Raw genomic sequence first — 15086 nt, forward strand, 5'->3', positions numbered from 1 at the left:
TCCCTGCTACTAAGCATGTAGAGAAACAGGCCTTGGCTTGCCATATGCCTTTCCTGCAATTAACCCATAATAACTGATACAGTACCTGAGTCCATACACTTCAAAGCCCCACACGTACTGCCACAACTCCTGAGTCTCTGCCAGGCATCATTGCTGCTGCTGCTACACACAAATCCCTTGTTAAGGCAACAGCTCAAGGTACATTAATTCTGCCAACAGGACAGTGCCAGTAGCTGCCTCCTCCCCTCTCCCCGCTGCCTCTTCAAGCCTGTTTCAATAGCACAGCTGAGTCTTAACCACCCACTCACAGGGGCTCTCCCACTCTTTCCCATTCCCAGCACCATGCAGCACCACACTGTCTTTCCTGCTAATTCTGCCACACATCCACCGCTGCTTAGAGTCGAGTCAGCTACCGAAGCCAAACCAGCAGAAAAAGCAACCCAATACAAGCAGTTTCCTACAGACTGTATCACCTCAAACAGAAATCCAACCAGCACTAGAACTGAAGACAAACAAACAGCAGAGGCACACAATCTCCTTTGCAGGGCACACTTCAGCTGCACTGTTGAACAGCCATGGGCTGGTGCCCTCCGTGCTGGCACTGCTGTCCCAGGTCCAGCACCAGCTTATCCTGGACACCAAGAGATGTGCTCTGCACCCCACAGCCTCTGAAACAGCCACACAGCACCGCTGAGGGGGAGGCACAGACTGCTTCACTGGGCACCGGTGCCAAAAGAAAAGTTCAGCTCTGTAACTACAACCCAATTCAGCTGGAAAATTTCTCCAGACTCCCAAAACTCACAAGTACAGTTAAGAAGCATATTCATGTAAGAACTGACTTGGTGATACGTGATAACACTGCAAAGATGGGTAGACAACTGGGCTGTAACTGGATCTGACTGTGTGTTGCCAAAGACTTGTCTCTATCTGAATAAAGTCCAGATTTAGGCTGGGGTAGCCAACACATTTGTTAACCTTCACTTAAGAACAAGGTTTCCTTCCCTTACAAATAGAGGCTGCCACAGGTTTCAGTTTGTCAGTGTTACAGGCCAGGACGTATGTCTGCTAGGAAGACCTCGAGCTTGGCACAGTCCTTCCTGCACAGGAGGAATATTCTCTTGAACACACCTAGGGAATGCACTGCACCTGCTGAGAGCTGGGCCTACTACAGAGGAGATGAGAAAAACACTGATTTCAATATCACTCGTGAAGTTGTCCCAAGGACATTATAACACACACTTCAGCAGCTCAGCTCCATACAAGCACCTTTCTATGTTCAAAGGGCTCAAGGCTCACCCAGTCACCTAACAATTGTTAACATCATTCACAACTCTCGTCACCACAGAAACATCAGCCACTGCTACAAAACAAGTCTCAACAAGAGCATTTTTAATTTTTAAACACATTTTCCTGAGACAGGAAATGCCATTGTCATGTGTACATTGATGGCTGCTGGCCAGGCAAGCCTAGAGGTACAGAAGTGAAAGAAGTCAGCAACCTCAGGTGTAAGGCAAGCCACACTTATCATCCCAACAAGAACAAACAGAGGGGGCTGCTTACTACTTCTCTTCACATCAAGGTCTCAACTTGTCTAAATACATCTGGACAATCAAACTGCTTTCCTGCAGGACTACCCTATGTTGAGACCACAATGGTTTAATATACATCTTCCACTTAGGTGAAGAAGAAAGAGGCAAATACAACTCTAAAAAGTGTGTACATTTTAGCACAACCCTCCAACCAACAGTGTAGTCTCTGTAGATCATACTTACTGTCCTAATTTGGTGGATCCATGAAATCTTTCCTTAAAATAGACAGAGTAAGCTCTGGGGAGAAAAGGCTAGGATTATAAGATGAACTGAAACAGAGAAAGATAGCAGTGTGCTCCTCTTCAAAGCTCACTAAAGCTTAATCTAGTCCTAATGCACCAAGAAATAAATCAACAAAAGATTAGACTAAAGAACAACTCAGTTTGATATTTGATTAATGACACAGTGATACGTCTGCCACTCAAAGTACTTAGAGAAAGACTCTAAGAATAATATTCAGTATTTTCACAAGCCAACTTCCAACCTCTTCAAAAGCACCAAATTGCATTTCAAGGGTCTTCTCAAACAAGCAAGATTTGTCATAGCATCTGAAGGTTTTACAAGCACTTAACCACATTTGCTATCCAAATGTTCACAGCGTGTTCATTTTTCCATTGAAAAAAATTAAGTTTAAAAACAGAAGTCACATTTCTGAATGTTTATACCAGAAGTATTTTATTTTGAAAGGGTTTTTGCCTTTTAAATCTCAACACATAACATGTAGATCTTCAGCAGCTATTTCCATAGTACTATTAGCTTTAGAAAATACTCCAGTTCTACGTCCTAACCCTCAAAATCATTACTTACTGCACTTTTCCAAACAATTTATTAGCAACAAGTCTGACATACCAGCAGTTCAAAAGATTTCCTTTTAAGAATTTTGAACTGCTCTCCCTTCCTATCCTAATGACAAGCTTAAGACTTTGCTCCCTGAAAGATAAGTGTTAACTGCTTTGAGGGCAGCTTCAAGGCAATGTTTAAAATCTTAAACATAGTTCCTTAGTTCAAGATTACAAAGTATTTAAGAAACTTAATTCTCTTAAAAGCAAGATGACTTCTTGCTTTAAGAAAGTGATTTGATTACATCAAGAGCCTTAACCTCATTTTCTACAGCAGTTATTTTCACTATTATTTTATGTCTAAGCAATACATTAAAGGAGGCCAAGCTTCTGTCTCCATGCCTAGGAGTTCACATACTTCAAGTGGCTGTTCCTCCCCTGAAATCAGGGCTGTGATGATTCCCATATTAGGTAAAGGATTGACAGATTGAACCTTTTATTTCCCAGAAGTTTACAGCTCCCCCAGTAGATCCCACCACACGGACCAAGGCAAATGAACACCTACAAGAAAAAGCCAGAAGATCCTTTCTTTCACACAGAAGAGGTTGAGGAGGGGAACAAGACAGCAAGTTGGCAGGCAGTATTAGCACAGGATTGGGTTTAAAGAAACAGCTAAAATAACAGCACTTAGTCTTCCACTCAGCAGTACCACCCTGCTGGAGGAGATAAGAGGTGAGAACAACTTTTCAAAGTATGCACAACACAGGGAAAGCAGTCCTAACACACCAGTACAAGCGGTTGACACATGTTCTCCAACAAGTTTCTGTAACTTTCAATCCAAGTGAAAAAAAAGGCACCTTGTTATCCTGGAGGTATTATCCAATACATTGCTCAGAAAGACATTCCAAATATTTTACTGAGACCAATAAGAATTTGTAAATTCAACATGCTTATCTCTGAGGTGACGGTGGAAAAATAAATGCATTATAATTTGACATGAACTACAGACTGGAACCTGATTCTGATGTCACTGGAACAACAACTGCGTAAGAGCAAATTAGGTTCTACTCTCAAATATCAGTTCAGTGGGAATTGCATTCTACATTCCATGTCTGCAATCTGTGCAACATCTTAGCAGTTCAAGTCTTCAACATTGTGGCTTCTATTCCAGTCCTTTATAAGAAATCTGCAATGACCTGCAGTAGCAAATCCCACCTTGCCATGCAAAAATCACCAATATATAGGGCTGGAAATGCAATCATCATTTACTCATCATCTGCACTGAAAATAAAGCTGAAAATACATTTAGAAAAAAAAAAAACAAAACAACAAACTACATGAGACATCTCTCATCCTAGTAAAGCATATCAGTATTTTCCCCATACAAAGGGTAAAGAGAGGCCAGTAACCAAGCTATGAACAAAAAATCCTGCCCCAAAAGACACTACGCAGTCTTTTACAAAGACTTTTACCAGTCCTTTCACCTATTACTCCATTATAGACAAGAGCAGGGCCACTCTTCAAATAAGCTGTATTTTCATTCATCATTTCTGCAAAGGCTCAAATGGACTTCTCTTTCACCCTATACTTGATTTCCTATTAGTCCTCCTCGTAAGTTCATCAAGTGGGCATCAAACAGGAATCCCACCATCCATCTTACCTGCATTTACTCCTGTAAGTTCCTCTGGACTGCCTTGGATGCTCAGTAGTGCCATCTTTGGTGGCAAACATTCTACTCTAAGTTTTTCCAACCTTAAAGAGAAGCCAGCTACAAACCATAATTAAATTAGCATAGTTTTTCTCTTTTTTTCCTGTTTAGTTAATTGAAGAAGATACTTATATAGCTTCAAAGATCTACTATTCTCACACTGAGATATAAAGCAGTCTTGTTACTTCAAGGAGTAACATTGCCGTGGAGCAGCCAAAATTCTCAGCGACAGATTCCAGACAAACTGAACAGATAACTTTAGGAGGATGTTCACAGGCTTACACATCCTGTAGAGATAATTATGGCCCTAGAACAGGGATGTGGGCTCCCTCCCAAACACAATGGGAGACAGTGAGCTCCTTGCTTTGCTGCAGAGCAAGAACTCCAGTTAAACACCAACTTGGGCAGTTGAAGGAAGGAACTTCAACAGTCCTTCCAAGTTTGATATTCAAAGTGTTTCAAAAAGCTTGGCAAGCAAACAAAGTCTTGTTTTCCTGACAATGAACACTATACAGAACATAGTATTTCAGAAATGAACAGAAGCTAAAGGTCAGGCAAGTTAGTTACCAATGCTCTCAAAACATAAGTTCCTATTATGTATTAATTTGCTCCTAAAAATGCCTTGATTGTAATTCTTATCCTCAAAGACATCACCCATTTCTTATCAGTCATTTCTTTGCAGTTAACGGAAACTGCAGACATCAATGTGAGCCATGTTTTCACATATTTTTAAAACCTGCTCATCTGCTTGCTCTGGTCTTTCAGACACAAATCCCAACCCCAGAAATGTATTCACGTAAATCAACTCCCTACGCAGCACCATGACCTTAAAATCAGCTACAGGATGAGATAACAATTCTTTGTATCACATCAAGAACAACCTTCCAAAACCAAGGTAAGCTACTTCTATCTTTCCTCCAGGACATCTCAGGAAGATCAAGTTGCTGAAAATGTTTTAAAAAAAGAAACCCAGTCATACTTCAGCAAGAGTAAAGTATAAAGAACCACCATACATAAGTATTTCTGAACTTTTTCAGTTGTTGACTAATGGCAAAATCAGCACATCTGCCTATGCAGAAACTTAGAAAAATTTTTTATGCCTTGTTCACTTTAGATAGTTGAGGTTAAAGATAAAACCTAAAATACTGACAACTAGTATAGTAAGTTTATGAAGTAAATGCAGCCTTCAGCAAGAAGTTGAAAAAATGCACTCAGGCAGCTCACAGATCACACTGTAGGCACAGCATGCAGCAACAGTAGAAAAAGAAATTAAGTACATTAAAAGACAAGGCAACAACTCAGCCTGATTTTAAAGTTTAAAACTTCCCATTCAAAGACTGCCTTGAATATCAAAAATCATCCCAGGGATGGGGTCTGTTCATAATCACAATACAAGAACAAAAGCAAATTCAAGCCTAACTTACGTAAGGTAACATTTGAGTGAAATTTGGTAGTTTTCTTTATGAATGTCCTTGAAACTCCCATGGACTGTGATAAGATGTACAACAGTCTGCTAACAACAGGCACAAAGTTAAAAGTACTTTTATTACCGTGCTGAAGTGAAGCCTGTGCTGGTGCTGGAGACCAACACCACCATGGTTCACTACCAAGCCAACAAGGACACAGAACTCACACCTGCACTCCCATCTGCCTATTTCATCTGGTTCGGAAGTTGGGAAGCTCAAAGCTGGGGACAATGCGATGCAGCCACCAGGAGAGAAGTGCTCCTCTATTACACTGGAGAAAAACCCCTTCTCCCCCAGCAGAGCTGCTCCTGTCCAGGCTAGCCAGCACGAGGCAGTGTACCTTCCATTATTAGGGCAGGAAGAGAAAACAACTCCTCATCTATCACAGCACTCACTCCAGTCAGTGCTACTTTATTCGTACAGCCAGTAAGCAAATATTAATCACTGATATTCAAGCAAACCACAGAGACTGCAGTTGACACAAGGTATCTAAGAAGTATTAGGACTCTTTTAAGACGTGGCTCAAGTATTCCTGTGCACCCAACACAAACAAGAGCTGCCCAGCGTCCTAAACCAGGACAGACTGTCATGTTTAAAAACAATGCTTTTTACTTGAACAACAATTCAAGTAAAACTCTTCTGCGCTGGGACTATTTCTCTGCTAGGTTTTGAGCTGCAGGCAAGTGAACGTGAAAAGGAGAGAATACAGCCCTCCTCAACTCCACTCCCTGCTTTCAAAATAATTCCAGCAGAAAAAACAAAAAGCTAGTGCTAGTGCTATTATTTGAGGAGGTGCTGTAACAGGATTATTGATTTTAGGGTAAGCTAGGACATAACAGCTGTTAAGCAACACTCAGTAATGGTAAAGGAGGAGTTAAAGGCCTCTCCTGTTCCACTGCTGCTCTTGTAACTATTCCAACCCATCCCTCTGCTTTATTTCACTGTGCAGAAATCCCTTCTGCAGGCAGGCACAGACCATCCACACAGACCCTATCACCTAAGCTGTTCCATGACTAAAGTTCAGATGCAACTAAGAGTGACATGTGCATGTTTCCACTGCTGATGATGACATAGCTAATTAAAGGCCATTTATTACAGGTGTGCTGGAACTTTTATGACCTTGAGAAAACTATGCAATAATCTAATGCTTGGAGATAATTAAATGACACAGTGGCAAAAACACAGAAAACTGAAATCAAAGAAAACTGAGCAGTGTTGGGAGACAGAGAGACCAGCCCTTGAGCAGTAAAGCAGTATTGTATCCTCGACTTCAATCTCTTGGGCTCTTTTAAATTATTCAAATTGCAATGCTCCCAAACACAATCAAACTTTTCCTGATGCTCAGAACCACTGCCTTTTCCTCCCTGTAAATCAAGCCAGGTGAGTTGTCATTCTGTATCTCCCAGTTTATAGTGCAGCTAGATTTCCCTATCGCAAGTTGGCTTGCAAATCAAGCAATTGAAATCAATTGTGGCACATGGCATCTGCTAGGTTTTGTTTAATTGTGCCCAGCCCAATCTTTCTGCTTCCAAATTAAGTGAGAGTTACACAACAAAGATGTTAAAATAGTTCAGTGTTCCAGTGCAGTGCTAAAAACCTCACATGATCCAAACTCAGCGTTCGAGGCAGTACAAGCCTCACAAGTCCCAGGTGCCCCCTCGCCAAGCGTACGGCAGGGAGACTGCTACGAGCTCTGAGATTTTAAGCCGTTCCTGAGAAATAACCATACTTTAAGAAGCACACTGCGCAGACTCCAGCACACCCGAGGCTGAACACCCAGCCAAAGCCATGTCCCATCCCCACCGGGGGATAGATTACAGGCGGGAGCAGCGCTGACAGCGGAGCGCAGCAGCTCCGTGTGGGGGACGTGCCGACAGGGATCGGTCACCTCCTTCCCCGAGCTGCCCGGGGCTGCTCCCTCCGCGAGCGGACGCGGCCCCGGGAAAGTCGGCGCCCTCCAGGCTGCCTGGCTCTGCTCCCGGCACTGTGCAACGCCAGCGCCCCGCGGCCCCGGGGCCGCAGCCCCCGCTGCTCCCGGGGCTGAGGCACCCACGGTGAGGCCCGGCCGCTCCGCAGCGGGGAATAAGGTCACCGACAGTGGCCCCCGGGCCGCCCCCGCTCCGGCACGGGCCGCCGACCGCAGCGGGGGAGGCCCCGGCAGCGGAGCGGGGAAAGCGCGGTGACCCCGCCGGGGAGCGACCGCGGGCCGGGCGCGGGGGCCGCTGCCGCGATTTCCCCGCCGCCCCTCGGGGGCGGGCGGCCGCCCACGCCATTTTGAGGAGGGGGGAGACACGGGGGCCTTTCCCGCGGCGCCGCGCGGAGCCGCCAGGCCGCCCAGCCCCACGCTCCGGACCGACCTCGCGAGCGCAGCCCCGCCGCCGCCCCCGGGCCTCGTTACCTGCCGGGGCGGGCCGGTGGCGGGCCGGGCCCGCGCGCCGCGCCGCGTCCCTCGCCGCCATCTTGTCCGGGTTTAAAATTAACTCCCCGTGACGTCAGAGCTCCGCCGCGAGACCTTTATCGCCCGCCGGCGGCGCGCGGGGCGGGGCCTCGCGCCGGGAGGGGCGGGACCGGAGCGGGGGCTGCAGCGGGAAGGGGGAAACGCTGAGGGGCCGGGCGGCGGGAGGGCAGCGGACAGAGAGAGCGAGACAGACAAACAAACAAATAGACAGACAGACACATACACACAGAGACACAGACGTGCACACAGGCCCAGCTACCCGGCCCAGCCCCCGGGCTGAGTGCCTCCCTCACGGCACCCGCGTGCGCTGAGGTGGAGCAGTGGGGCTCCAGCGGGGCACAGGGCGAGGAGGCCCCCAGGCCATACAAACACCTCCTCAGGCAGCGCATCTTTCAGGGGTCCCTCCCTCCCTCGGCCACAGCTCGCTCCTGTAGAGCTCACAGCCGGAGCGTCACCCGTGTGCTGGTGTCCCCCTGCGCCCTCACCCTGCTGGGCCCTGGGGACAGCCAGGAGAGCGACCGGACCGCTCTGCATTTCCAGCCCTAACTCCAGCTCCTCACTCCTCACCGTAGCACCGCTGCTGTACTGGGGCTGGAAACACGCAGGACTGCTCTAAATCAGAACAAGCCACACAAGTTTCCAAGGAACCAAACATTCCTGCTGTGTCTGGGGTTTGCAAGAGTCTTGCTCCTCTCCATCCGAACTGACCTTGCTTCATCCTTTTCAAAAGGCCAGCTGTGAAAGTGAGCTGCCCTTACTGCATGAAGTTTTTAAGTCTGTGAGGTTTCCTATTGCTAAAGGTTGTGTAAACTTTCTCAGGCAAATTGGTCAGTATGACCTTGTCACTTGTTAGAAGAACACAATGTCCAATAAATCATGTGAAGTGAGCAACAGGCTTGCAAAACCCCACTTCACCCTGGCAATGCTCTCTGTAGAAACCATTTTTCTCAGTTTTCTCAGTTTTTAGCTATGCTAACTTATTTAGTCCTGGAGAGACAGCTTGTGAGTGACAGCAATCCTAAAAGCAAACAGACTTTGGTTCTGCCAAAATGGAGGTGGAGGGAAAGCTCAAAAGAGATTTTCAAAGTAAAAACCAACTATCACAGAAGCGCTTACAACTGCTTTCCAAACCTTGCTTTCCTTTACTATCAAAGTAGCACATTAGGGGTTTCCTAACACAGGGGTTCATGAACCTCCTGCTATGCTTATGCTGGCAGCCCTTGTGCCAGAAAGTTTAATATCTACAACATATGAAAAAGAAAGTAAAATGTCCAAAAGATGCTGCAATCACAGCAAGTGAGAACTGCAGAAGGATACAATGATCAAACTATTATCATATATTCAATTCTAGTTATTGATTACACTTGGATTAATAAAATAGGCAGTTCTGTAAAATAACTTTATTATTGTAGATTTACGTCAGCATAAATGGAAGCAGGATTCAACCCTTTTGTAAAAAAAAAAAAAAATATTGCCATGGGCCTTTTGCAGTTTAACATCCTCTATTTATTTGCTGAAATGAGCGTACCATTGCTTGTCCTTCAAGCCTCATACCAAGTGAAGGAAAACCTTTCTTTCCATCGGAAGGAAGGCAGAGCACACTCTGTACACAGAGGAATTGCAGAGATATTCAGGCAATCAGGCAAAGGGAAACAACTTGAGGTAAAACACATTGACACTGTTAGCTGCCAAATTTAAGCTTCAGCAGCTCAATATGCAAACTAAAAAAAACAGGGAAAACACCACAATACTAAAGAAGTTTCCTAATTCTGCTGTTAGTAAACAGCCTTGTTCCTGGTCAACTCTGAAACAGTTTACACAGAGAAGAGTTTGAAATAGTGCGTGTTCAGACAGATAGATTTCTGCTTCATGCAACAGGATTTGCTGCTGGTGTAATGTGAGAGCAGAAGTCAAGAACTTGGAGGTCAGAAAGCTCAGCCTTAATTCTGTCCCCTTATGTTTGCAGGAAGGAAGGAGACATTTTTTGAGCTGAAGATTTTGCTATCAACATCTCTTCTCCTGGCTGCAAAGGTCCCCATCTCCACTGCAGTCCCACCTACATTCCTCTGAGCCAGGCTAGGAAAGGAGTTAGGACTGAAACTGCTTAAGCTGGCTGTGGATTTGGCCTGGAAGGAGCTTGGGAACAACTGTGCAAGCCACAGGCAGTCTGTGGTGGGAAGGGATTGCTGGAGCAGAAGGATTCCTGACCCACAAGTGCTGGCTGGGCCAGTAGTCCCTTCAGCCACCAGAGTCACAGTTTTGTACTACAGGCACTGGATTTGGCCATGCTGCTCTGAAAACTCTGCTGTCCCAAGCTTGTCCCAAACCCACTTTGGGCCAGCCAACAAACACCACCAGTGTCACCCATGCAGTGAGACAAAGGCTGCTCAGCCATGCTGCTTGGAGAGCTGTCCCTTCCTGAGCTGGAAGAGCCACCACAGTGTCTCCTGGCCTTTAGGCATCACACAGCCTGGCAGGGGACTGGCCAGTTCCTGAGCCATGCAGGCCAGAGGCACCCACTGGACACCAGGAAAGGCTGAATCAGACTTGGGTCCTTTATGCATTTCTCTATAAAGTGTTTCTCAATCCTCATCAGCCAGCCTGTGCAATGCAGTTGAGCTTGTTTAAAGTAATCCGTATGATGACAAATCCTTAACTTAAACACCTACCTGAAGCACGCTGAGCACCACTGCTGGGCTGGGAAACAGAGCCATGTCCCACCTTGGAGGGCTGAGGGTCCTGGGATGAGCTGGAGACGTCTCCATTGGTGCTTCTGCACTTACCAACCCCTCTCCTCATCTGCTTCAGGCTGCCGAGTCCAAACGAGTGACCAGGAGATTCCCACTCCTCCTTCCCGACTGTGCAGTGCTGCAGGCAGTCAGGAGCTGAGGACAGACAGCTGTGAGATAAAGGTGGCTCTTCTGAAAACCACCCTGTGCACAGCAATAAGGCACCTCTAACTCTCTGGCTGTAGTTGCTAGGACCGCCCAGGGCTTCCCAAGGAATAAAACTGGGGAGGCAAGGAGAGGTGAGCTCTGCAGCACTGAACCAGTGCTAGCACTGGGAACAGCCAGGGCAGGCAGTGCTCAGCTGCCCTCCCACCAGACCCCACCAAGGGAGCTGTGCCATTCAGGCAAGTCTGAGATGTCCTAACGGACTCCCACTGGGAAATCCCCCTGGATGTCGGGCTTGTTGCCAGAGGCAAACACGTGCCCTCCCAGGGACTGGAAATGCCCTACAAGGCACCTCGTTTTGCTTTTCTCTGAAAAACACCCAGGCTGCCGTACCACAGCCCTACTACTTATGGACTTCTCTACTCACAGCTTCCCAACTCTTCCAGCTGGAGCGCTCCTCCCTGTGCACGGTGCCAGCAGGCGCCTGGAGGATATGCTGCTCCCTGAGCCCCTGCCCACTCTGCAGCTGGATCCTCCCTTTGGCTCCCTCTTCCCAGCACCCATTCCTGTGCCCTGCCCACAAGCAGGAACACGCTGCTTGGTCCTGCCCGGGCTGGCTGATGTTTGCCTCGCTACCTCGGCAAACATCTCAGTCCCATAAACAGGCAATCTTGGTTTCCTATGCATTTTTTTTTTCTGATGCCCGCCATTTCCCAAGGGCCTCTCTCTCAGATTCAGGGCTGCCTTCACCTGTCACATAGGTGATCTAAAAGTCGCTGTGTGTCGTTAGAGAGTGCTCAGCACAGCCCCGGGCTTGTAGCTACCTGTGTGTGTTGCCATAACCTGGGGTTCACCCAAGCAAAGCCAAGGTGAGACACAGCATGAATCTAAGCCTGGTTCTTCTGCAGAGAACTGCAAGAAAGCAGAGGCATTTGGGAGCAGAAAACAAATTGGGAAGGAACGGAAAAAACCCAATTTACTTAATCTCCTCAACCTGAAGCTGTCCCACATGCTGAGAGGAGATGCCTTTTAGCTGGCTACACGATTGAGAGAGAGAAAGCAGCCCCTCCCATACCACTAATTTATAGCAAGCTGAGTGGGAAATGTCTCATTCTTCCCTGATGTTGACCCAGGAGCTGCTCCTCTGGGGAGGAAGGTGGAAATAACATTGAATTTTAGCAGTGAGAGCAACTCAGAGCAAGTTGCTAGGCACCAGCTGCAAGAATTGCCTGCAGGTGCTCTTGCAGGAGAGGTTGGGCTGGTTGATTGGGCTCTCCTGGTGCAGCCAGAGTGCCAAATACCTTTGAAACGGGCATAATCCGTTCTCAGCCTGAAGGAGCTATTGCACAATCTTCCCAGGATTAAGGGTTTAAATCGAGGGACTGTGTCACAGCTGGGGAAAGGGCAGGGGGCAGGCTCAGGAGCCATGCTGGCCTGTGTGGCTCCCTGGGGTGGAGGGATGCAGCCTGCCTGGGGAAGTGACAGTCTTGCAGGGGCACATGAAAGCCATCTCCTTTGTCCTGCCCTGTCTACATCTTATCAGGGTGACTGAAGTCTTCAAAGGATTAAATGGCTAAGTGGTTTTCTTCTGCTCCTGGAAGCAAAGCTCCATAGCCAGCTGAATCTCTCATTGCAAGCATTTGCTCAAGCAGAGTCCTATCATTTCAGTCTGTATAAACACAGCGAGATTTCCATCTCACTCTTAAGCGACAGCACAAGACGAGGCTGTTTTTAAAGTCTGGCTTAGATACTGACTCCTGTGAAGGCTGCAGTGCTGCTTGGAGTGCCAGTATGCCTGCAAACCCCAGGGCTGCCCCACTGCAGAGATGGTCTACAGCCAGCACACTGCTCCCAGCCTCATCTGGAGGCCAGCTCTGCTTACCCACCTGCTGCCTGCTCTGCAGCTCTAAAAATAAGGAGCACCTCTTGGGTTTGGATCCCATTGGTGTCATTTCCCAATGACCCTTTAGGCCTTCAAGAACAGCACAGAGAAAGAACTTTCCCACACCCCCAGACTCTCTTTTCCAAACTTCTCATCCTAGGAAAAGAAGCATTGCTCCAGCTGTCACTGTGACACCCATCAAATGTCTTGCAGAGACAATCACACCAGCCCCTGAAGTCACACAGCCTCCTTCCAAGAGCTGTGTCTGTTTTTCTGGTACAAACAGCAAGGCTCAAGGGAGGAGGAGTCCCCATATGATCAGTGACTGTGTTTCAGCCCATACTACCAGTGCTTTGTTTGCATGGGGCAGAATGCAAAAATCAGGCTAGAGGAACAATTTGGGACGGAAAGTACTCCACCATCACAGAGGCCTCAGTGGCAGTTCAGAGTCTCACCAGGAAAAATGCTGCATAGACATTTCATTCTTTAATGCAATAAAATCAGACTAATTAGCTCAGCGTGCTGTAGGTGTTTACCAGCAAACACTCCTATCAGCACTGGCTGTGTGCTTTGGAAGAGGATATTTGTCCTTCAGCATAACTGATTTCCCATATCACAAGGCAGCTCCTCCCATATGGGGGAAGGCATCACCATGTGATCCTGATTTGAGGGAAGCAGCGCAGCTTTACACCTGGGCAGGGTGTTTGGGATTGAGCCCTGTGCAGGCAGACCTGGCTCCTCGTTTCATGTGGGGTTAGGAATGATTGCCCTGGCAAACAAAGGGTGCTAATTACACAGCAGAGTTTATTTGCATCCTTTGCAGCTACATGACTGGCTTGCTGGGTGAGACTTACAGGTCCTCACAAGGAAGTAGGTGGTTTATTCCCAGGGTTTCACATGCTTGTTTTCCATGCAAGTCCAGACTGGCTGCATAGAGATGAGTTGTGCTTAAGAGAGTCCTGCTGAATTCCCACAGCAGAATCTCACCTGCAGCTCTCATTATCCTTTTCTGGAAGGCAAATCCCTCCAGCACATGGTCACGCACACACCCTTGGATGAGGGTCTGTCAGGATAGGATGGGTTTGGGTGTAATTAAACCACATGGTTGCAGCTCACTGTACCCATCTCAGGAGAAGTTTTGGACTAGCACAGGCTGCCTTGCTAACTTGGGTTTCTCAAAGAGAGGATAGCTGCCAGCAGGAGCTGGCATAGGACCCAGTGATGGCAGCACCCAGGAAAGCCAGGTGAGGTGGGGACCTGAGCTGCCCCCAGCAGCACCATGGGCTTATGAGAGGGTACCTGGGGAAGCAGCACCCTTCAGGGCTGGGATCACTTCTGTGCTCCCAGTCAGGCCTGGATGTAGCTTGTGATCCTTAACACACCAATGAAACTGTCTGGATCTAGTCTCAGGTATTGAAGCAAAGTCTAGGTTTGAGTCTAGACATGAAGGACAAGACCAGTTCTGTGCTCTGTGTTTGTAGGTTCAGTCTGGCCCCTGGGCCAAGCTAAGGACACAAAGTAGAATGTGCCATTTAATCTGGCTGGATTAATGTGTGAATTTAATTGGATCTCATCTCTTCTCAATAAAATCTAGAACATGCTGTTGAAAAATTGTATTTAATCTTCCTCCAAGACTTTTTGCATACATTTGAGCAAGAAACTTGCAGCACAGGGCAATTGCAATGGAATGAGAAACCAAGTTTTAGCAAAACCCAGAGGGTGGGGCTGAGATCAGCATCCTGTCATCTTTGGATTTGTGAATCTGATTCAGAAGCTGTCCTGCCCCCTCTCCCCCAGGAAGACTGTAAAATTAATTTAAGTACTGTCCTGTAGGATCACTCCATGACAGCTGTCTCTGTACCCAGTCAGCCTCAAAAAGCACAGTATTGCACTGGCTATGATCACATTTAGGTAGTTTGACAGAAAAAGGCTCCAGGGACTAATCACAAGAAAAAACATAAAATTGTTTGGAAATATTATTCAGGGGGATATCACCAGTTTTGTTCTTCTCAAGTAATGCTAACTTGCAAGAAAGAGAGAAACAAGGAGAGGAGGAAAAGGGGACAGCAAGCCTGGCTGTAGCAGAGGGCTGGAAACCAAAAGGCAAATTCATTTGAGATCCGGGGATTAAGATCCAATCATTTGACCTCAGATTAAAAAGTGGATAAGCACAACAAAGAATAGCTTAAAACATTTGGGAAAGTGTAAAGGAAAATCAAGTGGCATTAAATAACAAAACAGCTGCATTAAGCCAGAATGCCTCCCTGATCATAGGCAGCAAATCCAAGTAAGGGATTTGCTCAAGCTTCC

At 47.1% G+C, this 15086-nt stretch overlaps 1 protein-coding gene across 4 annotated transcripts in view; it reads right to left on the minus strand.

The window, feature by feature from the left end:
• ATL2 (atlastin GTPase 2) overlaps window positions 1-8015 on the minus strand; it is a 37690-nt gene extending 29675 nt beyond the window's left edge. For all 4 annotated transcript variants that reach the window (XM_036379559.1, XM_036379558.1, XM_036379560.2 and 1 more), the window contains exon 1: window positions 7941-8015. In XM_036379559.1, coding sequence (XP_036235452.1) covers window positions 7941-8001 — 61 coding nt within the window. In that variant the 5' untranslated portion in view covers window positions 8002-8015. The remainder of the gene's footprint in view (window positions 1-7940) is intronic.
• Between the last annotated feature and the right edge of the window lie 7071 nt (window positions 8016-15086).

Source organism: Molothrus ater, chromosome 3, assembly GCF_012460135.2.
Source record: "Molothrus ater isolate BHLD 08-10-18 breed brown headed cowbird chromosome 3, BPBGC_Mater_1.1, whole genome shotgun sequence".
In the NCBI taxonomy this organism is placed as follows: Eukaryota; Metazoa; Chordata; class Aves; order Passeriformes; family Icteridae; genus Molothrus; species Molothrus ater.